This window comes from Typopeltis vanoorti, chromosome 7 (genome assembly GCF_054136105.1).
Source record: "Typopeltis vanoorti isolate ZY-2024b chromosome 7, IOZ_Tvanoo_1.0, whole genome shotgun sequence".
NCBI lineage: Eukaryota > Metazoa > Arthropoda > Arachnida > Uropygi > Thelyphonidae > Typopeltis > Typopeltis vanoorti.
Genome location: NC_143555.1, coordinates 111,137,298 through 111,165,103, shown reverse-complemented (window position 1 = coordinate 111,165,103; position 27,806 = coordinate 111,137,298). Strand labels below are relative to the sequence as shown.

The window sequence follows — 27,806 nt, the reverse complement described above, 5'->3', positions numbered from 1 at the left end:
GGGAAGATTCTTCGATGTTGTTTTTCTTCCTTAAACGTACGCAATCAACGTTTTGCATTGATAGCTATTCTGATATATATGGCTGTGTGTTCTGAATATAAAATAAGAACTCTACAGTTATGTCTCTTTGCGATGATCACCCTTTTACTGGTGAACTGTGAACACGAGGGTAGCGTAGTGTGTCTTCAGATGATAGCCACGTTTGGGAAATGGATAGCCTGATACATGGAAACTACCCCATTTGCTTCCGTGTCTGAAAGCTGTCTAACGTCGAAACACAGATAATTGGATGTGGTATAAAGAGTAATATTTAACAGTGATTTTTTTTTAATATTTTTACTGAAGCGTATTCCAAATACTTTCTCTTTTCTGTTCCAAAAACTAATATATGTAACTGAAAATCGAAACTATAAAATAATAAAATGGCCAGTTTGCGAACCGGGGCATGACAAACTATAGGTGGTCTCTGAAAGTTACAATTTTAATCATAGACTGCATCCTTGCAGTTTTAAAATTCTAAAAACAGTTCCAACATCATGACAATGATATATTTCTTCCCACTTTTTCTCGTCTTTAGTTAAAAACACAAAGCACTTATAAGAGGAAATCAATATTAACGGAATGAATTTAAGGGAAAAGAAAAATATATATTTAGTGAATGTTTTAAACATATCTCGTGTCTGTTTTAAGTAGATTGGGACTGATGAAGGGAGTTTCCGAACTTCGAAATAAAAAAGTTGGAGTTGGACTCATATCTTAAGTAGTTTTATTGTGCTTGGAAGAGTTGTACGGTGGGAATTTTCTTACTTCACACACCTTGTAACAGTTGTGAAGTTTAAAGCCATTCCGCAAATAACGTCCATGTTTATGGTAGTTCGCATCCGTATTGTGCTGTGCAAACGACAGTGGGTGTTCAGCTCTGTTACAAATCCTTCCGTGTTTCCAAGATTATGTTAAGAGAATTCAGTCTTTCAACATAATCCTCTTAGAGTTTCTCAAGAACACTGAAAGAGTTTTCTCCTTTCGAACAAAAGATTATTTATGCTTGATAAAACTTACGCTTTTGCTTCGGATTCACCATACTTAGGTCTACTCGCAGCAATGTATGGGATAATAAAATCACCTTTGTCATTTATTTAATTCATTTGTGAAAAATTTATATCCAACCCTGGGAGATGATACCAAGATTTTATGAATTAAGCAGTATTTTAACGATATGTTATTCTCTCTTTCTCTCTTAAGTATTTGCTTCTTACAATTAATTCCATTGGAGTGGTGGGTATATAAAGAACTATTTCCGGTTATCGAGAAAGAGTTTTTGAATAGAAGCCAGAAATTTCCAAGAAGAGTCTGGATTTAGCGTTATTAACAACCTTTAGAACACGAACCTGTCCATTAATGATTGGTTTATTAAATTATTTATTAGACGTTTAATTCTCAGTATCACTGATAAATGTGAAAATCACAGTAACTGACTTGTGATTAATGATGAAGGATTATTAATTTTAATGCAGCAGATTACTTTTACTCTTTGGTGTGATACCGCCGCCTTGATTGGTTGATGCCATTATTATTAAACTATTATTTATTTGTCTTCAAAGGAGTACTTTTCTCTAACTCTTATCTTATTCATGTGCTACAATTTCTATTTCTCAGCCAACTGTTTTTTAAAAGACAAACCTTATCAACGACGCTCTGTAAGGTCGTTTCGAAGGATTTGTGTTAGCATCTTTTGCGGATTCAAAATTTACTGCCTTTTTCGGTGAAATAGGCAGGCTGCTAATAATAAGATATCGTGATTCGTTTTTAATGAAAATCTTATCCAAGTAGTGCAATGAAACCAAACCTCTTCAGGTCCATCTTTGATTATAATTTAAAAAAAATGTCGATGCTGATGCGAAGACGTGAATTTTTTTCTAGTATTACGCGTGCATTCCTCTATATCTTTCGCGATTCTTAAAGCCACATTTAGTTACTGATTCCGTTTATCCTTTTGAGTTGCTATGAAATGTTGCTTATCACGCAGGATATGCATAATGAAAAGTTATAGAAGTTAATAAAGTTATTAAAGCTTGCCTAAGACAGAGATCTATCACTCAATTAAGGAGGACATTAAAATATTAAAGACAGCTATTGTAATGACGCTCATAGAGTAACAAGGCTTTTCATCTCTTCTTTTCAAAGCCATCTTGGTCTCTTGGAAATGTATGGATAATGAGTTACATATGTCGTGAACATGAGAAAAATACGTGAATAAAACATGTTCGTAGTTTCACCAAATACCCTAAAACCACTTTAGTTTCCGTTAATTTCTGATCGCATAAACTATTGTGTTGAAATTCAGGTCAGTAAGATTACACGGAGATACAGATGACTTCTTGATACCATACATTTTTCATCATTATCAGGCCAATCTCACGTCTGTTTTAATCTTTCAACTTCTTCCTCCCCCACACATCGTTCATCATTTTACAACCCTCTGCTCTTGAGATTTAATGGTCTGATTCCCATGTCTAAATCAGTTACAACTGTTGTGACATATTACTCTCACGAACTTGGTTAAGCCCAAACGGTGTTCTGTTTATTTTTGTTAAGCATCACACAGTATGTAGACAGTTCCACGTATCGATCTACGTGGTTCTGATTTTATTTTTCACTTACGATACAAAGTGTTCTCTTTCCATCCAACCTTTGTGTTTATACAGAATTGGAAGACATAAAAAAACAACTAAGTTAAGCTCGAAAAAAAGTTAGATAGAAAATCGAGAGAATCGTTTTATAGCAGAGAAAGTCAAAAAACATTCAGGAAAAGTAATGCAAACATAATTCGATTTTAAATCTTGCCGTCCTTCAAAGGACCGATAAAGAAGAGAAAAACATGCTAACACAGCGCTGGTAGTGAAGCATGCAGTTGAAAGTACTTCGAAATTTCATTTTTCGGTGAAACCATGACGTTAAGAATGTTTCAAGATTTAGAATAAACCGCTAGTTATCTACTGGAGTGTGACTAAAGTGGAAAGAACGTCACTACGCTGTTTGAATGTTGTGGCATTAGCTGACAAGAACACGTTAAAGTGAATAAATAATTGTAGGCTTTTCCAGTGCAAATTGTCCTCCGCTATGACGTAACACTTGATTTGATGATAGCTTCGGCGGAAAGCCCCATACTGATATTGACGTCAGCCGTAACTTGCCACAAAATTTGAAGCAGATAATCAAAAGAGTAAGAATAGGGAAGGAATAATGTGGATCTTCTTCTTTCTAATATTATCTCTATTGTTCGCGATGTCAGTTACATGGAAGTTCCAGATCGTATTTTTAAACATAACCAACATCAAACAATGTAAGGAGATTTTTAATAAGAGAGAAAGGCGTACTCTATAAACGGAATATATAGAACTTTCAGAGACGTTCTTTACTATAAATAAGTATTCACAGCATGTTACAGATGTTATATAGTATAATTACGAACATTTCTGCAAAATTGTTATTCTTAATAAAAGTTCTTTGTTAGACACTCAGTTATTTCTAGAAATGGTTGTTAGGCTAAAAAGAAAAAATATCGCGGACAATGAATGAATTAGGCTTACCCCTTTCTTCATAATAGATTAAAAGGTTCACAATTTTCTAATAAAACTGATTGGTTATTACAAATGAACTATTTACGAAAGTGATCGGTTAACAGTTGATATTTCTGCAAAATCTCGTTTTTTGCAGAATTTTACGAAAAAGAATTTTACGAAATTCTTTCGTAAAATTGGGAATGTTCCTTAGTGTCTTGTTCACATTCATAATAATTCCAATTTTACTTTTTCTAGTTTAACGACGAAGCATCTATTCTTCATCGCATTTATTTATAGTTACAAGTTACTGTTTTGTTACTGACAAGAAGAAGCACGAAAGAAAGTAAATAAATGATACGAGGTTTCATGTATCTTAGGGCAGTGGCTCTTAACCTTTTAGTATTTAGTAGTCGCGGTCCCCTAGTTTGTAGTAACGTAACAATAATAATAATAATAATTAAACTTTCTTTTAAAAAAAATAGTGGTTTTACTTACTGATTATTATGACAAAAATCAGAAAACAGAAATCAAATTTACTTAAGTATTACTGTAAAAACTTTAGGAAATTAATGTTCTTTGTTTGCTCATTTTATAACGGGTAAATTTTAAGAAATGGCAAATCAGTATTACAGCACTGAAAGTTTCGAAAAGTAATTAAGTTTTATGCATTCGTACTAGTATTGTTTAAAACTTGAGAGGGTCACTTCCATCACACGTCCAATAGGAAGATGTCACAACTTGTAGTGTTACCAGCAGCGAAAAATCGACTTGTGGCGCCACCACAAAAGAAACTACTGCATTAAACTTCATGATTCAGATTACTGAAACCATACAAGTTTCAAACAAAGTAAAATAAAGAGCAAAAAAATACTTATTTTAAGAGATTTCAAAACTTTAAAAACTATAAACTTTCTATAAATTTTCCGCGGTCCCTTAGGGGGCCGCGGCCCACCGATTAAGAATCACTATCCTAGGGTATCCTACATTGTGTTGCAATGTATTTCGTTTTCTTCTCAGGATCTTCAACTCATCTGAGCGTACTATCTTGTCCTGTTACTAACTTCGCACTAGTTTTGTGTTGTTCAAGAAGGTTTCTTTTTGGCTGTAAATTCTCGATATCACATCAAAGATAGAATGCTTAATAATGACACTAGAATAAATATTCATTTAACTATACTAGCGTTACAGATAACCTTTCAAAGTATAACAAATGAAAAAAGTATTGGAATTCTTTTTCCTCTTCATAAAATCAACTGTCAGAAAAGTCTTGCGACTCCCAATGCTCGCTACTGGTGGTTTTGAAAGCAGTTGAAATCGTAAGGTAAGTAATTATCACAGAAGCTGAAAAATACTTATATTTTAAAATAGATTCGCTAGAAGTATTTATTTACATATTTTACGTTGGTATTAAAACTCATTTGTAATTTAAACAAAAAAAAAGAAAGTTGTTCTGTGTCACTGTTTGATATTTGGTGGTGACATTTATTTATTTTTTCGTCAAAACTTATATGAAAAATTAAAATATGTTTCATTATAAATCCAGAGGTAAACACATATTGCAATACAACGTATAATTTTAATTATAAATGGTATTCAGTTCCATAAAACTAATCCGATGTTCTTTGACTCTCTAGAGAACCAAACATGCAACTAATTATGTAGCCTTTTTCTGCACAATGAAACAACACTAATAATACTATAAATTTAGAACTTTCTTAGGTGAAACTCAAGTATAAAAACTACTCAAAATTATCTGACTTATAACGACTTATTAGGCTAACCACTTTACTACCGAAGTTATTAATGAAAGTGAGTTATTTGATTCAGTAAGTGAAAAGAAGAGGAAGAAGACGGATCCGTTTGCAGAGTTCATAATTTAACTGGAAGAACGATTTATGGCTGCACTTAAGTGCACTTTATTAAATTCCTGTCATCGGTATATAAAATTAGGAAGGTGTAGAAGTACGTTCTTTCTAGATCGCACTTCTAGATAGCGAATAACTTGGAATTGCGTGAGGACGCATGGCTCTTTAATGGTAAAGAAAAAAAAGAATTAACATTTGTCACATTTTACTAGTTCTGAAAAATAGTTAAATCTATCTTAAACTGCATTTTTCAAAAGTTAACCAGTTTCCATTGATTAATGTATACAGAAAATCATATGATAATAGCAGATAATAATTGCGATTAGACAGACCATTTCATGTGTACTTAAGTGTAAACATGTGCAGAAAAAAATAGATGTTTAAAAGATAAACAAAAGAAGCGTTACATTCGTTGTATTCGCTAGCTTATTTAGGAAAAAAAATCAAATTTCACGTGCACCGCATTAAAAACAAAGAATAATAATAAAAAAAGATAACGAAGCATCGTGTAAACTCCTTAATTTGCATGACGAACACTAGGATTACTCAGATTACAAGAGCGTCCTCTAGGAATACGAAGCATGGCAAGCATTGAGCGTGATATTTATAACAATAAAGGGCAAACTCGATTTGTGCATTTTCTGTTTCAGAGATTGAATTACTGTTTCGGGCGCTCTTTTATTGTAAATTTTAAATCTCACAGAAAGACGTGCATACTCCGTAAAAGATGACGCCCGCAGGGAAATGATCAAAAATAAACTAAAGTTCAAAAGAAAAAGCCATAAATGTGAATTCATTGTTATTATCTTTCTATTCTTTTCTTCTTTCTTTTTTTTTTTTTTAGGAGATAGAATCCGGGGATCAAGAACAAAGGAACTGGAAAGGGATTTGCATAGCTCTGCTTGTAATCGTTACTGTCTGTTCGCTAATCATTACAGCCGTAGTCCTTTTATCCCCAGGTAAGTAATATCGTTCGTAAGATGTGACGCAACGCAATTATAATCGTCATTGCTCATCAACAGTGACAAACATTTGAGATTAAATTTATAGTTTAACGTTTATATTAGCAAAGACGCTAACAAAATTCCTGCATTTAAAATCGATTTTAGAATAACAAAATTATTATTGTGAATTATTCGTTCTTGTGATATAATTCACGATTATATTATGAGCACTGATTATGAAAAACAATTTAAAAACCACTTAATTATATATATATAAAAAATTTAACAACTTAAAATGATCTCTAAATGTTTAAATCGATTGGCGTTGTGATAGTTTATTGTTAAAGAAATTCATGCTGGTGTTCATTTTCTAAAGTTATGATATTAATTATTCATTTTCCAGTATATGCTCTTTACGTTTGATTTTGTAATTACTGAGATTTAAATGAGTTTCTTTTAAATATTAAAATAGCATTTTGAGATGCGCTAACGGACATTTCTGGATGGGAAAAAACCCTGCCTCTCTTCGTATAGGCCCACGAAAGTCATATACACACATTTCATATCCTAACATGCCGAAATTCAGGACGCTCTAAATGATAATCCACTTTACAATGATAATTCAGAAGCAACTTAGAAATAAAACAAAGGTACGGTACGTATAATTAGTAATAAATGAAATATCTTTAACAATGATAAATGCTCGTTTTCGTCTGTTTGGTATACAAATATTCGCTGCTGGACCACTCATCACCAAATGGCTTCTGTTCTTGGCTCTGACAAGATCGAAAGTTATATTTTTTTTATCCTTTGGGATAGTGTTAATCCCTACGTGATATATTTTTTTATTCCCTATAATAATCGCTTCTCCAGAGAGTGAAGTTCTTTAAAGCGATTCGAGCGGCTTTGCTCATGAAAACGGTAAATTTGCCGTTATGGATTTTATTCTATAAAACCGGGAAAAACCAAAAACTCATATCTCTGCAGCCGTTAATATTGCTGGAGTGATATTTATTATTTTTTTATTTTTTCATTGATTTCTTTATTAAGTTGATTTTTTCCCAATAGACAAAGGATAGAAATTTTATAAAACACGTCTGTATGGTTTCTCGAATTCAAAAATCTTATTAAAAACTGGAAAAAAAACAACTAAAGTATATCAAGACTCAGTTGCCTTGATAGTCTTATACAGTCAGTGGCAAGATTTGTACCTAAGAATTCGAAGAAGAAAAAAAAAACTTTGCATGTATAATATATTCGAAAATTTGTCTGATATGGTCCGCTGGGAATTTTAATTGAAAAAACTGGGCTAAGATATGTTGATAAGAATGAATTTATCAGGAAAACATAAAAAAACTGTTAATATTTTCCACATTCTCTAATTAAATGAAGGACTCTAGAAACGTCGGATAGTTGCGCTAGAAAATTAATAAACTAAACTGAAAAACATCACACAGGTTTTTAGTATTATGATCTAACTCTTGGCCCATAAAATTAAAATTTTAAATGCACGTTTTACATGTTGCGAAAAATTAATGGCATAAACTCTTTAACTTTACTGTAAAAATTAAGTTTTTCTCTATTAAAGCCAGTGAGAGTAAAACCGGAAATTGCTGCTTTAATATTAATTCATCTTTACCAATATACTTAGATAAAGTAAAGTAATTTTTCCGTCTAGATATATTTAACTCAAATCGTGTCTTTCAAATTCTTTATTTGACCCTTTAATAGATTCTTTATGGAGGGGGATGATTCTTATCTCATTAACTGAAAGTTTTGTAAAAGAAATTACGAAGATTCTTTCTGAATTGTTCATCGTTCAACCCCAGCGTTCAACCTCAAATACATTAATAATGACCACGATCACGTAAATGTCATCCGTAATCTGTATCTTGGACTTCGGCCTAGCAGTCGTCTTCATCCTTTCCTCTTTCGATACAAAGAGATAAGTTTCTTACATTTATCTTCACCATACTTCTCTCTGTACACCAGAAACCATTTAGTGTAATGTGTTTCCTTTCGGTATCGCCCCAGGATTTTTTTTTTTTTGTGTGTGTGTGTGTGTGTGTGTGTGTGTGTGTGTGTGTGTGTGTGTGTGTGTGTGTGTGTGTGTGTGTGTGTGTGTGTGTGTGTGTGTGTGCGTGTGTGAGTGAGTGAGTGAGTGAGTGAATGATGAAGGGCTCTTACACAAAAAGTGACGGCGGAAAATTTTAGCAAACTAAAGAAAGTCCTATGGCATCAAAAGAATTATTTTACGCTTTTTGTACTTGTGAGATCAAATATTCTAAAAATTGAAATATTTTGTTATGATGTGTGATATTACATAAATTCTACTTTGAACGGCATTCTTCACAATAATCTTACTTTTCTTTCGAGTTTCAATAACTCAGACGTTCTTTGCTTAATTCTTTATTATTTATCTCAATTGTGTTTAATTAAGTTAGCAATTAAGATCTAAAATCACAAAAACAGCTGAAATATATGGTGAAAAGAATTTCCCTCTCTCTCTCTCTCTCTCTCTCACACACACAAAGAAGGCGACTGACGAATTCTTACGCTGTTAGCAGTTAGTTGTATAGAAAGTAATTTTATATATAACCCCTTCCCCACGAGAAATTGTAAATCCACTATAGATTTACAATCTACAGATTGTAAATCTATAATGGCTTTGCCAAGCCACTTCAGGCTTATAAAGATTCCCTTGCATAAATCCAACCATAGCCCTACCATTTCAAAAATCTCTCCCCGTGTCCATCTGTGCGAATACCTCTCATTTGCTTAATATCTTCCAAGAATGTCTCCCTTGTCTTGTTTTACCATTTCAAAGTCTGGCCTTAACCAGGAGATGGAATTCACCTGCCACCTAAAGACTTTCACAAACATCCATTCTACGGTAGAATTCGAACCCGTAGCCTGTTGATTACAGAACGGGTACGCTTACCACTCGCCCAACCAGGCTGGCGAAAACATAAAATGTAAATCCTATTGAGGCTTATTCATTTTCATATTGAAATCCATCTAACATTAAAATTATTATTAAAGCATCCGATCTCTAGAAAACATTTCCCGCAGGGAAAAAAGATGAATGACAGAAACACAATGAATGAATTGGAAGTTGTATTATTATTATTATTACGACTTTATTCACACAATTGAAACACAGCCAAAACGAGATATCATTCAAACAACAGTTTGTGATGGTTAATTCTTGTAAATAGTTGGATAGCTTCTTTGAAATTGCACCAAGTGCACCGATAACTATTGGGATGATTTTGGTGTGTTTAAGTCACAGCCGGCTAACTTCGATCGCCAGATCTCGATATTTAGTAATTTTTTCCAGTTCTTTGTTGTCGATGTTATTATCAGTGGATACAACGATGTCAATAATCCAAGCTTATCGATGTTCAATAATTGTAATGTCAGGTCTATTGCATTTCCAGGGCCGATCAATTTGTATTCTCGAGTCCCGGAGAATATTTGCTGTTTCGTTTTCCAATACAGTCTCTATTTTATGCTGCCACTAGTTATCAGAAGTAGAAAAGCCACATTTCTTGTACACATTCCAAAGAATTATTTTTGACACTTGATAAAGGCAATACTTATCACCAGTTTGGGCTACTTTGTTGCAGGCACTGATCTGAACTGTTCTTGAGCGACTAGAATAAATCCTTCTGTTTCTTTTTTAATATATCCATATTGTAGCCATTACCAATTTTTACCTCAGTGTCTCAAAGAAATTGACCATGCAAGGATTTTGCCAGCGTGCATATCGGCATAATTTTGTTGTTCCTTTTTGTAATCGGATTTGTTTCCCATTGCTTTTAGAAGGCCTCTTTGTGAAACGGCTTGGAGCATTTGCTCGGTGGTCTTGTCGATATAATTTTTTAAACTATTTTCTTCTTCTTTACCAGTCTGTCTTACTTGCAACAGACGCCGTCCATTTATTCTTATCGGGAGATACAGCTAGTCAGTATCACTTCGTCCAGGTCTTCTTATGCCAGTTGTGTATCTGATCACTGTTATAAGAGTTCAAGTTAAATTACGTTCAATCCATTAAGTGTTGTTCTTGGAACATTCCGGACTCTTTTGGTGTATTCTTCTGCTGCTTGTTGTTTAACTTTCGAGTGGAGCATACCACTGGCGTCTAATATTCCTAGGTATCTATAGTGTTCATTAGCTGAAATTGTTTATATATATATATATATATCTATTGATCAAAATTAAAATGAGTAGCATCATTAATTGTGCATTTATCTAAACCAAATTCTATTTTGATGTCCTGATTGAAAATAAATGCGAACCTTGTTCAGTAGTATTTACTGGGCCGATTTTCCATATAACTTCAAGTCATCCATATACAACAGATGGGAAATTTAATATTATATTTAGGAATTTCATATCCAAGTTTTGTTTTCTTCCAAACCATTGACAAAGGTATCAAAGAAATGTTGAAGAGCAATGGTGACAAGGAATCACCATGGAAAATTCTATGTTTAATGCTGATATCTCCGAATTTTATTATTACTGACTATTAAAGTTGTTTTCCATGATTTCATAGCAGCAGCCAGAAACGAACGTATGTTTTTGTTAATTCCAAATATTTTTGAGTCCAAGAGTGTAGGAGGGAATCGAATGCTTTCTTGTAGTCTATCCATGCCATGTTTAAGTTCGTTTATCGTCTTTTTGAGTTTCTGAAGATCATTCTATTAATAAATATTTGGTCGTTTGTTCTTCTAGATTTTTTTTTAAAATTGCCTTCTTGTTCAATCGGATACATCTGATTATCTGATAAGTAGTGGTATATGGAATTTGCTATGATTCCAGTGAACAGCTTAAGCACAGTTAGTAGGCATGTTATTGTACGATAGTTATTGGGTCTGTACCTTTATCCTTATCTTTCATGAAGAGAAGTGCATGCTCGGATATCACCCAGTCTTCCACTGAGCCTGACTGCAAAAAATAATTAAATTATTCTGCCTTTCGACCATGCAGACTAGTTAGATGATTTAACCAAAATCCATGCAGTTCGTCTTTGCCAGTTTTTGCTCCAGTTTTTTAATTTTCTAGCTTATGCACTGACCATTTCTTTAGTAATAATGACATTTTGCATTGGTTTTTGTTCCATTTCTGATTCTATTTCCTTTATCCATGAGGCACCTTTCTTTTGTTCAATGGATTGTCTCAGATTGACTTACAAAATTCGAGTGTTTCTTCTTTTTCTGGCAAATGATTATTTCCATTTGCATTTTTCTGCAGAGATTGTAAGAAGTTACATTAATTCAGTCGAAATTGAATATTTTGTAGACATTGGTTGATTATTGCTTAATATCTTTTAATTTTTTGTGCAGTCGCAATAATCCTTTGCTTTTGCCCTAGAATAAATTCAGCAATTAGCTGAAATTGTTCTGTTGGCCAAACTATACGAGGGTAATCGGAAAGGTTCTCGGCCTCGACCATAGATGGCAACACGATCGGCAAGATTTTTTTTTCTACGTTGATACATCTTTCGTAATCATCCATGTGAAATTGCAAGTCATTCTATCAAGTAGTTTGTTTTATACAGCTGTCTGAAGCAAAAGTGTTGTCTGTATCCCTTGAAATAGATAAAATTGAGTATTCGTGCGGTTAAAAAATTCTTTTTAAAAGAAGGTTTAACACCAAAAGAAATTCATATAAAGTTCATAAAAGTTTATGGGAACTTTTCTCCTTCGTTTTCGACAATTAAGAAATGGGCTGCCGAGTTTAAACGTAGCCGTACCAGCCTTAAAAATGATCCACGTAAAGGACGTCCAAAAAGTGTAACACCAGAAATCATTGATCAAGTGAACGATATGGTATTGGATGACCGGCGAGTCAAAGTGTGTGAAATTGCTGAGATTATAGGCATTTCAAAAGAACGTGTAGGGTATATTTTGCATGAAGAATTGCATATGAAAAAGGTTTGTGCAAGATGGGTGCAGCGCTTGCTCACAGCAGATCAAAAACTCACTCGCATGAAAATCTCTGAACAGTGCTTGGAGCGTTTTAAGAAGAATAAAACTGATTTTGTGCGTCGATTTATTACTATGGATGAGACCCGGATTCACTATTACACACCAGAATCCAAACAGCAGTCAAAACAGTGGACAGAAGCCGGTTGTTCAGCGCTAACGAAGACAAAGTCGGTTTCATCAGCAGGAAAGGTCATGACATCGGTGTTTTCGGATGCTAAAGGCATTTTGTTTATTAATTATTTTGAATAGGGCAAAACAATAACCGGAGAATATTATTCCGATCTTTTAACCAGACTAGACGAAATTCGTGAGAAAATACCTGGTTTGCAGAAAAAAAAATCTTTCATCAGGACAATGTACCTGCCCACAAAGGTCTGGCAATGGGAAAATTAAGGGATCTACACTATGAATTGTTGGAGCATCCACCCTATTCCCCAGATTTGGCTCCCTCTGAATTCTATCTCTTTCCAAAACTAAAACTCTTCCTCACTGTCAGCGTTTTTCTTCGAATCAAGAGGTAATTGCAGCTTTAGTAGTGGGGTATTTTGCAGATCTTACTGAGAACCACTACAGCGACGGGGTAATGGCACTGGAGCATCACTGGAATAAATGTATTAGTCTTAAGGGAGATTATGTTAAAAAAAAAAATAATTTTGAAATTATAAATGCGTTTTTTCATTGTTAGGCCGAGAACTTTTCAGACCACCCTCGTATGTATTTATGAGTTTGTTTTTAATGCTATTATTTTTCAGTATTTTTCAGCCGACCTTCTTTAAGAATCTTTAAGTTACTCAGATCAGCTCGAAGTTTGTTGATTTTTCGTTCCAACCGGATTTTCCATGGTACAGATTGCATCATCTTCGGCTTTTGCTCTTGCACTTTGCAACCAAGCTTCATTGCAATAATATAAACTGTGCTTTATAAGAGCTGATTTGTGTCCTTTTAACTTTTAGTTGTGGTTGTTTTTATCACAGCATTTGTGCTTATGACTGCTGGCTGTTTTAGCTTAGATTGATGTAGGGAATTTAATGTTGATACTCTTATACGGTCATTTATGGAGTTTATATGTTCCAATAAGACTGACTTAATTTTACTCTGTACTTCTGTCACAATATTCTGTGGTGTGTCGTCAGTTGGATGATCACTCAATCGAATTTCATTTCGAAATTAGATACAACTATCTCCTATTTGTTACAGGAGGTGTTGGTTTATTACACAACTCTTAAAGCTCAAGTTCAATAAAATTTTGTTTGAGAATTAAATTATTTTTGGTCCATAAATCTTTGGTCTGCTATTGCAATTTCTTTATTATTATTATTAGGTATTTAGGACCTTCATTAAATTGTGAGATTCATCGTAGGAAGTCCATTTTACATAACACGAAGCTATCATACCACTTGTCTACACCTAATGATGTGACGTCCTAAGCTGTAGCTTGTCTATAATACGCGTAAATCCGTTCGTGGTTCTACCATTTCAAAAATCTATTCATGTCCATCCGGGTTGGTTTTCATACATAATGTTCTACCTGAAACAATATTTTAGGTAGTTTTTGTTTCATCTTTAAAGTATTTTAATTTTCTTCAAATCACGTAACTAGAACTGATAATGGTTTCACGCAATTGGACCACTACTTCCCTACATTTGTCAGTGTTCTTAGTTTCAGAAATCATTTTACTACTTTTGCAATACCCCGAACTTCAAATTTCTATCCATTATTATCCCAAGACTTTCTCTCCCGCTTCCTCAGTATTCCCCCGAAGAGTATGCAGCCTACCATCTGTAGATCTCGGTTCAGAACTTCTTCTTAGCTAGGTTAAACCGGAATCTTCATTCATACAATCATTTTCCCATCTGATAATGGCTGAACATCCTGCTGAAGAATCCATGACATTGCAGCTAAAAATGATTCAAACGAATCATTTTTAGCTGCATTGGTTTTCTTTTCAACAAAGGAATAATTTTACAGATGAATAAATCGAATGCTTTTGTCAGTGTATTTTTAATAAATCAATTTTATAAGTTTAAGGATATATTTATATTTCAAATTGAATTTGAACGTGTAGTAAATCATTCCTGAATTTTGTTTCCTATTTCAATTAAATGATATCGTATATAATTATATAATTTTTGCTAATCAAATTTATCAGATCAATCTACGCCTGATCCTTCGACAGCATATTAGAGTATTATATTACAGCCCATCATGCTGCTAGACCTGAATCAGTATTTTAGCTGCTAATGAAATACAACAGATTCTTATTAGTAAGAAGAAAGCATTGATATTTGGACTGCCTTAGTCTGGTCTAAAAATATTGTTGGGATATTCAGTATCGGCTATAAAAAAAATTATTCCCTTAAAGCCGAGATTACGTAGTGTTTGTAATATCTGCATAATTTTGACTTTCGGTTAATCCTAGTATCAGCTGGTTTGTGTGATGCCTTCAATCTCTTTGGAGTTGTTATGCCGTAAGACAACTGCGATGTTTGAGATAAACTTTAAGCTTGCAACAAAACTTTTTTTTTTTCTGGAATGTTGGGAAACACAGGATTGCGCTCAAGAGGATTAACAATGTTTTGTGAATATCCGTGGAAGATTATACGAAAAGAAAGAGGACCTTCGATTTCAATAAGCAGTCGTTTGCTCTCGAGCAAATTGTTTTTTATCATCCATTCCGTTTGTACGTATATTTGTTCGCGCGTGCACATATAAATTAAACCTGTTATACGAAGCAAGACATATTAAACTAAATTGAGCAAACTGGACAGAAATTAACTAGTTTCAGGACGGGTATAAATATTTGCTAAGCTAAAGCAGTTATGCTAAATTGGCATCACCAAACATATTTTCGTTTATTTTCTACTTTGAATTTTAATTATAACTCTGATGTGAATAAAATAGTCCATTTTCTTATCGACAAAAAGATTATTGCTGAAAATGTTTTTAAAAAATTAATGACTCTTAAATGCGAATTTAGACTTTGGATTAGAATCCTCACCATTGAATGCGTCATATTCGTGAGTCTCCAAAAGTAAAATTACCTAGAAATACGATAAATTTTAAGGACAAATTGTTGTACGAAGTCTTAGAGTAAAAACCAGAACAGTGTGGAAGGAGCAGCCGAAGCTGTGAACATGGGCTAATTCTGAAAATTGTGTCAGAAATATAATTTATGAAGGCAGGAGAGTTAACTAGAATTTTTTCATTGAAGGAGTGTTGAACATAAAAACTAACTAGTATTATTTTCTATGAAATGTTTTGTCTCGAATTGTCTATATATTAATATAATGTGATGTTCTAAGTACCTCCCCTCCAATTACATTATCGCTATGCTTTCTAGTATCAAAAAATCGGATTTCCTTTCTTCTTCTTTTAATCTTTAATACAATAGATGTGGTCTGTTTAGTTCAGGAAATTTTCCTTTCTGTTTAGTTTCTCTCTCTCTCTCTCTCTCCATTCTTTCTTTAGTTTTCTTATGAAACACAATAAAATAACTTCTACTAACTATCAAAAGACAACTAGAAGTTATGAAGGAAGAGGGAAAATGGGCGAGTTTGAAGTTAAACTGGGAAAGAGGCATCTATTCAATGCATATGTCTTAAAAGATATCGACGAGAGTGGAGAAAATTATTGATGCTCTACTCTGACGAACAGCGATCACAGAAATGCGTAGAAAATTCACACGAGATAGCAACGTGAACATCTACGTGAACGAGAGTAGAGTAAATCAGTGCGAGACAGGTCATTAATCAACCTATCACTCTTCTCTGTACTGTCAAGGATTTTAGGAAGTTGTTAGGGATATGAAACATAATACTATGGTTAGATAGATTTTTGAGTTGCATAGAGTTAACTGCTCTTTAGAGATAAAAGAAGACTTCTCTTTTGCCTGGAGCAAAAGAGAAAACCCAATCTTTTGGATGCCGATGAGGCAATATTTACAGTACGTTTTATGTTTGTGAGAGGAAGAGGAAGATCTTGTGCGAGAAATAAGAGTAGAATCTTGCTAGCATTGAAGTTAACAAGCTTAGTCGAACCACACGGATTTGATATCATGATTGTAGAAATATTCTCGAAGTACTCCTCGTTTATGTGGCTCCAGATTTATCAAATAAGAAAGAGGAGTGAAATTCGATTTGCATCCAAACTAGAAAAAAAAAGTCATGAAATGCAATGATTAAAAAAGAATAGGTTAAAGAACAGTGCCTGTGATACACTATGACGAAAGATTTTGCCATGTAATTACATGGTAAAATGTGACCACATAAAAAGCTAGCAAAGCAGTTGAGAATTCAGAAAACAAACTACAATTATGATGCTTACGGTATACTGACAAACCCGCTGAATATACTGACAATCATTTATTAGTTAAGTTTCGAAGTGCAAATTTGCCAAGGAATTTGCCAACCAGTAGCTTGGCAAAGAAACAAACAGCAATATAGGCATTTTCCACTCCATCACACGAGGCTCTAAAATCAATATTATTGGTTAAAAGTTAGCAGATTTTTCTTGCTTCTATTTATATTGCATAACATTTGGATTTATATTTGCTACTTTCAGTTGTAAGAGAAATGTTATCATTTGAGACTTGAGGTACATGATTTGAAAGTGATTTACAGCGTGGGATGTTAACTTTGACATAAAATATGCAATAAAGGAAGTTAACCATAATAATGAATAATAAACAAGCTAAAAAGACCTTAATGAGTTGTATATAGCATCAGAATGTTAATATTATGAAAGTACACGCAACTTGTTTGGAATATGACAAACAGTTCATTTTTCTATTTTTAATATTACTACCGTAATTTCTATGGGGGAATGCTTAATTCTATGGAACGTTTCAACTGTCCAGTCAGCCTTAAGTGTATTTGAATTGTTCCGCATATTTCTGCCTTATACTATGTATAATATTAAAAACAAAATTCGTACTGTGGCATGCGTGATGTGTTAAGGATAGCTAAATATTTCATTTTTATGTTACTACAGATGCATGTATGTCGGTATATTTTTAGGCAGAGTAGCAGTAGATAATGAAACTCGTGCAAACAAGTAAATAAGTAGCGGGGGGCTTGCGTGGTCAAGTGGCATTAACAAGCATTACGCATGAGTCACTCTACTTAATAAATATTCATTATTTACTCGTTTGCAATCCTATGGTAACTATGACTACTAAATATAGACGTTAGTTTCATGGTCATGTGATGCATTCCTCCAGCAATTTTTGTTGAGTGGAGACAGTACTTTAGAATCTAGTTTATTTATGCTGGATCTTTCCCCCTTATACATATATTTTCAGGTAACTAAGTAGATTCTCTTGTCCTTTCGCTCATGTGCGTCTTCGCTCTGACTTGAAGCATTTTGATAAAATTTGGTAATTTTTGTACTTTGTCGAATTATCTCATTTTGGTTTAAATTTGATTATTTTAGTACCTAAATTATACCAAACAAAACAAAAAGAAGTATTTTAACTGTAGTATGTTTTATAACATACTATTATAACAACTGTAGTATGTTATAAAATATACTACAGTTGTACCCAACTTAAAAAGACGACATTGTCAGATCTACCTAGAATGAATAAATTGCCTGTCCACATTTGCATCTATGACCTCGGAGTCAAAGCTTTAGTACTGAGGCTATGAGGCATGCTGCTGAGCAGAAAACGAAGCCCTTGGTATTATAATTAATTCTCCATATTTTAAGATAATAACAATTGCTGTTCATATATTTGTAACTGTGATAAATTTCCTGTTTTAAGCAAATCTATATCACGGTAGTCTGTCTTATTCGAATCAATGATAAGTTTTTAATTTAATACAACAAAATGTATCATGTTATAAAAATCGAATGGAATAAAAGAGCTTAAAAAGATTTAAACTAGGCATCGGACCTTATTAAATGGAAAGGATAAATAGACAATATTGACTTCTCTAATCAAATTTTGTTTTTATTATATAAACTCGGCGGAATGTTGTCGTAAACAAAATAACCAATGAATATTTCTTATATTTTCTTATACTAAGTATTATATTAAATGAATTAAAAATTGAAATTAAGGTAAAAATTTGTTACAATAATACGGGATGTTTTACAGGAATTGGATGGAATATTTTTGATAAATGAAAGATTTAGTTTCTTTTGGATAAGCAGATAGCATATCTTACCATTACCCCCATTTTTTCCCCCATTTTAAATGTTGAATTATATTTTGTTTTATAATTTTTGTATTCAAATACTAGAGGTTTATTTGAAATAAATACACGTCTATATGTTGTAGCTCTGCTATGGATAGTGTACAGTCCTATTTAGGTTATTGTATTTAGTTCCTCATGTAGATTATGTTATTAGCATTTTGATCAATTGCTTTATTGGATAATGCACCGAGAGGTTCTTTTCCTCTCTTAATAAAATTAGGTTACGTTACACTAGAAATGTACTGTTTATCATTCTCATGGATCCATAGTTTTTTATGTGGGGAAACTATACGCGGGAATCATAAAGCAGTGCATTTCCCGTGTAACGTAATATAGAAAGTGATTTTAAGGATTCTATAGGGTTAATCTTTAGCAGTCAAGGCTTAAACTTGTTCAACGATATATTGAGAGGTCTTTAACGTTGTAGCTGAGAGTCATGGTCAAGCATCATTGAAATTATTTCTGCAATTTCCGATCATGATTCATCTCTCGTAATCATCTATTCAGTATAGGTGCTTCTCTTATTCAACTGTCCGGTCAGGATCATATTGAAGACCCCACCTCCCCCTCGATAATAAGTACCTGACTCCCCGAAGGTTTCTGGCAAGAACAACAATAACAATATTCAATGATTTCCAATCAATGAATATACTGTACACGTATCGCTGGGACATGGGTGATATAGTCGATCGTAGTTAGCTAAGAATGAAACAAATTGTACTTAAATCATTGCTCTGGGATTGTTAGGGATGTCTGAAAGCATTTGTAAATCTGGTGCGTGTCTTATCATTCTTAATTATCAGTTGTTGTTTTTTTTTTCTTCCACTGATTATGCAGTGTAACGATAGTTGCTGCTTAAAGACTTGCAACATGCTGTTATGCTATTTAGGGAGTTAGTGAGGGGAATTATAAACTACTGGAAAATTAAAATATCAAACACACGAAAAGGTATAAATAAATTTACGATTTCATACCATATCATACCTTTCTTAAAAATTCCATCCAAAATAAGTAGGCTGTTTTAATGAGATTAAGAAAAAAGAACGAAAACAAGCAAGTCAAAAATCGGTGAGAATTATAATTCCTTCATCAGAAGAGCAGCCGTAAAAAGAAGCAATTTTGAGGGATGGTGGCAAAAAAGCTTTAACGATGCAGTGCATTTATTTCGATTAACTAACGGATTCATCCTGAGCAGTGAATTATTGTATGTGTCACAAAAGCGTCTAAACAGTCGTGTGCAAAGCGTTTAGAGCTGAAGACAGGCTTCGTCACATAGAGTATCAGTGGAACTGTCGGTTATTTCAAGGAGCCTCATATTTTTCTTTTGTCTTTTTTTAAGACAAAACAAAAAGTATAGACATGATCGAGATAGTCATAAAAATGCATATTGCGATAGAATTCTTGTATAATGACTGTTCGTCATCGCAACTGAACCTAGAACAGTTTCTTTAACATATACTTCAGATGATTTGTTTGCTATCATTTGTAACATTGCATTGTTTCAAATTGTTTTGCCCAAAAGTGCCATTGGTATGATCCGATCAACTAAACTGAGATGATTCGGCAAATTTCAGCAACAATAATAAACATCAATGGATTGAATTTTATAAAATTCCATCCAGCTAGAAAGAAAGTTTTGTGTGTGTGGTTGTCATTTCAAAATGCATTCCCACTAAAAACGATCCATGAAAATCAAAATTGAGTTGGGTTGACCAAATTTCAGTAAAATTCGTCCAGCCAGAGTGGGAAACAGGCAAACTGGCAAAACATATCTAACAGGTACTTATGCGTTTTGCGAAAGACATCCCTAAATCCCTAACTTAAACAACCCCCCACCATCTCAACGAGATTGGATAACTCACCCTCATCAACATTCCTCGTTCTAGACAAGATTCAAACGTAGATATTCTCTGGAGATATAGCTGAAACAAAATTATTTCTGAGGTGTTGTGTTACTCCTTACTGCAAATAAGGAAATCACCCTCTCCTGGATGAAAACAGTAACGAGTGTTGTGTACCAGCCGTTGCGTACGCCTTAGGTTTCTAAATTTATTGATCCCCCCCCCCCATAAAGAATGGTTCAATAATAAACTACTAAAATCAAATCAGTGTAGCGTTATGAAGAAATCTGCTAGCAAATGTCTCTCCATAAATCTAACTATACATTTTTAACATTTACTAAACCGAGTGAATGCATTTTGTCGGATTACGTGACATCTGGCTACAGTTAAATTCCAGACATGCCAAAAAAAAAAAACTAGTTTCATACGAAGTTGAAGGGTTCTGTGTGACAGCATGACTGATTTGGCCGACGACTTTAGCTGATATCGATAGACTAGTTATAGACGAAAACTTCCGTCTTCTTAAAATTGCGTTTTTTTTATTTTTTATTATTGAATTTGAACTTTCATAGTTGTTTTATTTCCTGGAGCATAAGGAGCATTTTTCTTTTTCTTTTCTCAATAAATGTCAATAAAATATTCGACCTTCATCTTTTGCACAGGGGATTAACGGTTACCCTATCAAAAAACAAAGCGTAGGCTTCGTTTTTTCTGACCCGTTTTTCTCTAAAGATTAACTTCTTTACAGAGCTTGTTTTTTTTTTCCCTCACTCCCAAAATAAATAAATAAACAAACTGCTGGCGAATTTATTCACATAATTCATCATTTTGTTCACTACTAGTAAGGGATAATCTTCCTTTGAAATTTCGTTCAGTGCTGTTTTATTTGCTGTTGATTTTTTAAATGAATTCTAATACTTGAACTTGCAATTTCATTCTGGGGGACACACACCGATCTATATCTGTAGAGCAGAACTTACGGGAGCCTACTATAATGTCATTCTTGGCTAAAAGCTATTTCACTATCAATGCCCAATGTTAGTACATTGTCATGCAACCAGTTCTGTGTATGTCACTTTTGAGTTATCTTTTTGAACGCAGTCCCTTTATGCCTAAGATTACCTAAAGCATTAGTCCTCCGACGTTTGCCCTGAACTAAACATGAGATCTTGATGCTTAGTACTCTTTCGCAAGCAGTGAAAAAAAAAAAAAAAATCGTGCTACTCTTAATGTTCCGATGGACTTCCTGGCTTTGTTTGAATGCAAGAGTAATGGACTTTTCATTATGATGGCTCTTCGCATTATCTCAAAGGTAATTTTACAAAGTTTAAATACAGCCTCCGTAGCTCAGTCGGTATAGACAAAGCCCTTTGTTCGGTAAGAGCTGGATTCGATTCTGTCCATGACGTGAAGAAAGTCACATCATGGACGTGAATAACTCATCTTTTCGACTAAACGCTAACTCACATAAAGACCAGATAAAGGTCTTCTTTCCACTAAAAGTGAGTTAGTCGGTCTCATATACGGAGGTAGAAGCTTTTTTTCACTCGGAAACTCAGGTTTTTCGTCCCTCAAAACAGGCAAACCGGTCCATGAACACACGCGGGTCTACAGTCAAAAAAATACATGCTTAATCCCTCAGTAGGAAGGACTCAACCAGTCCGAGGGGATGATGGAGGAACGGGAGGAACCCAATACGAATAAATAAATAAACCAAGTTTAAATTATATCTTAATGCATCATTTGCTTGCTCCCTCGCATCACTCATTTTGAAAATCTTGCAGCACGATAAACAATTAAACCAAACCCTGTTGTTATGAAAACATTGCTGGGTATGAATGGAGACACTCAACATAGTAACTCAAATTGAATATATATATATTAAGGATACCAAGTAATTTTATAAACTTGGTTTTTTTACTCCTTCTCCCAAGTAAGCAAAACAGTTAAGTTTGTAGTGCAACACCGTTGTAAAGGTGGTGGGTAAAGCTCTGGTCACTATTCTTAGTATTTCCCATAATATAAAACACATCTCACTAAGACATGTATACTGTTATACATTATGGGTGGGGGGGGGGGCACTACCCAGACAGGTTTCAACCTTTTTTGAGGTCTCCACAGTGAGCAGCTAGACCCTGATATACCAAGGTTTTTAGTAATACAGAGCCTTATCAACTTTACCTATACAAGTTGCTTTTACTTTGAATAAGAAACTCTGGATGAGATAAAGATGTGAAAAGTTTTTTATCTTGGGGATAATACATATTAAGGATACCAAGTAATTTTATAAACTTGGTTTTTTAATTCCTTCTCCCAAGTAAGCAAAACAGTTAAGTTTGCGCCTGAACGTAGTTCAACAACTTGTTATAAAGGTGGGTAAAGCTCTGATCACTATTTTTAGTATTTATCTCATCCAGAGTTTCTTATTCAAAGTAAAAGCACCTTGTAGCAACTTGTATAAGTAAAGTTGATAAGGCTCTGTATTACTAAAAACCATTTCAAGGTCTAGCTACTCACTGAGGAGACCTCAAAAAAGGTTGAAACCGGTCTGGGTAGTGACCCCCGCCCATAATGTATAACAGTATACATCTCTTAGTGAGATGTGTTTTACATTATGGGAAATACTAAGAATAGTGATCAGATCTTTACCCACCTTTACAACGAGTTGTCCTGGTGTCGCACTACCTTTAGACTTGAACTACGTTCAGGCACAAACTTAACTGTTTTGCTTACTTGGGAGAAGGAGTAAAAAAACCAAGTTTATAAAATTACTTGGTATCCTTAATATGTATTATCCCCAAGATAAAAAACTTTTCACACACACACACACACACAGTATATATATATATATATATATATATATATATACTGTTATGAGCCTCCATAGCTCCGTCAGTATAGACGAAGCCCTTTGGTCGGAAAGACCTGGGTTCGACTCTCGTTGAGGAACCTTTAGCTGGTCTCTCTTTCGACTAAATGTAAGTTAGTCGGTCTCATACGGCAGTAGGGTTTTTTTCACCAGGAAACTCGGGTTTTTCGTCCCCCAGAAAACTAGTCCGTGAACACACGCATCTACAGACATAGGCCACACTGGGAAGAATAGGGTTAACCACGTTATCCTCGATACGGTAGCGGTTAATTGTAGAAAAATCCTCGACACCGCAAGGTAAAAGAGGAGGGAAGGAATAATAATATATATTGTTATATATATATATATATTTATTATTATTATTTAGTTTTAAATAGTGTGCACATTTCTTAGTTTAATAAATACGAAAAGAAATAGGAGGGGGGGGGCTCAATCCTTTTAAAGTTTCGTATTACTGTTGAATTTAGAGTTCGCGATAAGCTTCGCCTAAGTGATGAATGTTATTGGGATTCCATGTATGCAAATATATCGCCATTTTGATAGCAATCAAGGCGCAGCTGTCCGAGAAAATGCAATGCACAGAGAAAAATTCATCCATAAAATAACGGTTTTGCATGCAATCCCACTGGACCTTCGCAGAAAGATATCCGACATCGTGTGCTCTGTCTTGCGATAAAATACCTAAGCGTCAAACTAGAATATTCTCGTTAACCTAACTGGTAATATTTTGCATGAAAATAGAAATTTAAACTATAAAAAATCCTATATCGAAATTCTCTAGACACTGATTAATTGCCATTTGAGTAGACGGTACTTGGAATGCTTCCAACAGAGCATTGGAATAGTTAGATTCAGTAATGGGTAGGTTTCTTACGTGAATATGTTTATAAAGCCTGATATACTGGATATACCAAACCCAAATAACTACAATTATAGACTATAAAATTTTTTTTGTAACTTTTTTGTTTGGAAATATATCAGTTTCATGCAAATATTGTAGGACAATTACTAACGGTGTGCGAGCTAACGACGTTATTCCGTAGTATACTCAGTAGGCAAGGACGCCCATTGGTTGGGAAGTCTTGAGTTCGATTCCCATTCTAACACGAAAAAAAAAAAAAAACATTTATAAGAACTTTTCAACAAAGGATGAGTCGGAAGTTGGGGGGGGGGGAGAGGTTCTCTTCACGTATTTTTTCATCATACAAACTTGCAAACAAGCTAAAAACGCATGTAATTTACAAAAACGAACTCTCAATGATCATTTAATTCATTCATACGATCCCCTTTGTTTTGGAAAATAATCCTATCTCATCCCCAGTACAGTTCCTGAAAGGGATCGTGCATCGCATCTTTCCTTGTATATATGAAAATTCTGAATTTCATAGGATTTTTTTATTCCAGTATCAAGGAAATATAAACTCTAAAATGAATAATAAAACACCTACGCAGAATCGTATAGAATTCTATATATGCATTCTCTTTATTTCTGCAACGAACAGAACTGGCTTTGATTCTGTCTCCATTAAGGAAAAGCAACTCTATCTTCGCTATGCTGAATCTGTAACTGTGAACAAAGTGGTTTTTGTGCAAATTGCAATGCACGTTTCAACATCAAAATTAGTAGTGTGTTCCTTGTAGACAACAGTCCCACCCCCCCGCCTTTTTTTTTTTTTTTTCATTTTCATTTCATTCTAGTTAAATTCGGAGCTGACCTCAATGGAGCGTGTTCTGAACTCTGCGGCTATGATGCAAAACAATCGATACCTCCTAAAGTATCTCTTCACATGGCCGCCGGCAAATGCCTCGCGGCTTCTGTTCGACATTGCATGTACATTTGTTGCAAGGCTTTCGTGATAACCTGTGATCAATCACACCATGGTGTTCAATCCTAAATGGCCACAGTCGGCCACCACCGTGCACTAAATGAAGCTCTTCAGCTTCCGCTTCTTCATTGCATTCATTTACCGCTCGCTGTTCTTACGCACCAGTAGGGTGGAAGCCTTAATTGGTTTTCCCAGGTTGTCCACAATAGGATGTAAAAACATATGGGATGGAGTAAGGAACACTACATCATCCCTTGTTAATTATGTTAACGCACTCGGTGCATTTAGCTTTTTACTCCTTTTGTAAATTCATTACGGAAGAGAAATGGAAGTGAGTTCCTTAAAGAATTTCAAGTACAGCTGATTTTAAACGCTATTTAACACTGCGTACAAGTATTAAATCCTTATCCAATATAAAAATTCGTTCACTGAAGCGTGTGCATAGGATCGTTTTGTCTGTCTGGTTACATATGACTTCTTCATTATAGGCAGACAGATTGTAATGAAATTTAGTATTTAAGATTTTACCGAAAGTTGTTTAGTTGTGATAGTTTTCGGACATTGTTTAATTTTTTTTAAATATTATTATACCTCTATTTGCCTCTGCCAAATATCAAATAACTTTGTAGAATCGGCTAAAAATAGAAAAAAATTCCTTCATTTTATTGTAATAATGTATGACATCATTTGTTATCACAGCGGTTCTAGATAAGTCAGTGTCGATCGACAGAATGGAAAAAAAAATCTTACTGTTGTTCTTAATGTAGGATATTAAAAAAAATTCACCTAAATGCGAGGGAGGGGGGGGAGGTCTGGAAAGTTCTGATAAACACCCAGAACAAAAATATATTAAAGCAACTGATGTAACCACAAGAAAGAACATACGAGGATATATGAACGTAAGTTACCTTCATAACTCTCCTACTTGTATATTCTTTCTTGTGGTTATATCTGTTGCTTTAATATCATTTTGTTCTCGGTGTTTATCAGAACTTTCCAGACCACCCTCGTATATTAAAGTATATTCAGACCTTAATTATTAATATGAGCAAGGAGACTGGAAAGGGAATCAGAGTAGAGACACTGTTATTATCATATTATTTGCTACTACTTTCAGCTTGGAGACGCTCTTTGAATCATCCTCTGACATTCGCCTTATCTAAGAAAAATTCTTTTGTTGAACATTTAGGGATAAAAATAGTCACTTCTGAATAACCAAAACTTTGTATTCTCGTAATTAGTCTGAATTACGAGAATACAAATTCTATATGTATTCTCGTAATCCCATAAAAATGCGTTAAATTCTAAAGTGTGTGTGTGTGTGTGTGTGTGTGTGTGTGTGTGTGTGTGTGTGTGTGTGTGTGTGTGTGTGTGTGCGTGCGTGCGTGCGTGTGTGTGTGTGTGTGTGTGTGTGTGTGAAAATATAGGATCCATAATAGAAATTGTACGTGGTGCGTCTTATGCAGTTTACAGCGTCCAGTATATAGCAAAAACGTATAAAGCTAAAACTATAAAACGGATAAAACTGAAATCCGCACTACACCTCTCTCTCTCTCTCTCTCGCTCTCTCTTCTTCTTCTTCTTCTTCTTTTTTTTTAAATTATGAGGTTTTCCACTGAATACTAAGGTTTGGATTTACAACCTGTTTTACAAACTAGAAACTACAAAAAAGTTGTATTTTCTTACACATCTTTCCTGTGCTGTATTTACGTGATCACTTAAGGCACTACTCGTCTATTTTGTTGCAGTTTTGTTTCTCTTGAAGCTTACTGTAATGTTTTTTTTCATAATTCAGTCCGAAATGTCAAATCCAATCGATTAAATTAGGATATCATCTCGTAATGAGGAAGTTCTTTTGTACATGAATTCTTGTATGATTCCCCCCCCTTTAAATATCCCCATTAGGTAAGCTGTAAAATCATATATTATCGTAGAACATTGTGTAGGTTACTGGCTGTTCTCTAGTGAAGAGGTGCCATGCTCTAATTGTCTATACTCCGACTGAACTCTTGTAATTTACAGTATATTTAGTGAGTGATATCAACTGTATAGTCTCACTTTTCTTCCACAGGAGAAGAAGAACCAAGGGTGAAAAATCCGAGGTTCGAGCTCGAAGAAGTACTTGAAGGAAATTTTGAACCACGGAGGTTCAATGGCAGTTGGCTATCAGGTAATTACATGCTTTTTTTGTACATATATGATATGAATTCTGCTTCACTTTCAGTGACGTTAATTATATAGAAATGGTGGATATTAAAGATCCAAGATTATTTGTAGAAACTATGAAAGTTTCGTTAATTTGACCAGAGAGCTTGCTAGAATACAATCCTTGGCATCAGAGTTGTCTTAACTTGCACTACTTAAAAGAACACGACCGCTGTACAAGTGTACTATATTCGCTTTGCGCGGTTAGCCTAGTGGTTATGCGCTTCGCAACCATATGCCTGGGAAAAGTGTGTCCTGGGTTCGATTCTCGTCGCCGACGTGAGGAGCTTAAGGATTTTTCTCAGACATAGCCAAGTTAGCCGGTCTTGGGCGTGGACAGCAGGGTTTTTCTCCCCAGTTTATCTGGGGTTTTTTCCTCCCGCAAGCAGGCAAACCGGCCTTGACAGGCCTATACCGGTCCCGAGCCCGGATAAAATCTGGGGGGGGGGGGAATGAGTGGTGCCGTATTTCCCCATAAAAGGGGCCTCACGGCCGTTATATC

At 34.4% G+C, this 27,806-nt stretch overlaps 1 protein-coding gene across 2 annotated transcripts in view; it reads left to right on the top strand.

Moving 5' to 3' along the window:
• Positions 1-27,806, top strand: part of LOC150104968 (inactive dipeptidyl peptidase 10-like) — a 507,986-nt gene that overhangs the window by 401,972 nt on the left and 78,208 nt on the right. For both annotated transcript variants that reach the window (XM_090395438.1, XM_090395439.1), the window contains exons 2-3: positions 6,273-6,387; positions 27,171-27,269. In XM_090395438.1, the coding sequence (XP_090251564.1) occupies positions 6,273-6,387; positions 27,171-27,269 (214 nt within the window). The remainder of the gene's footprint in view (positions 1-6,272; positions 6,388-27,170; positions 27,270-27,806) is intronic.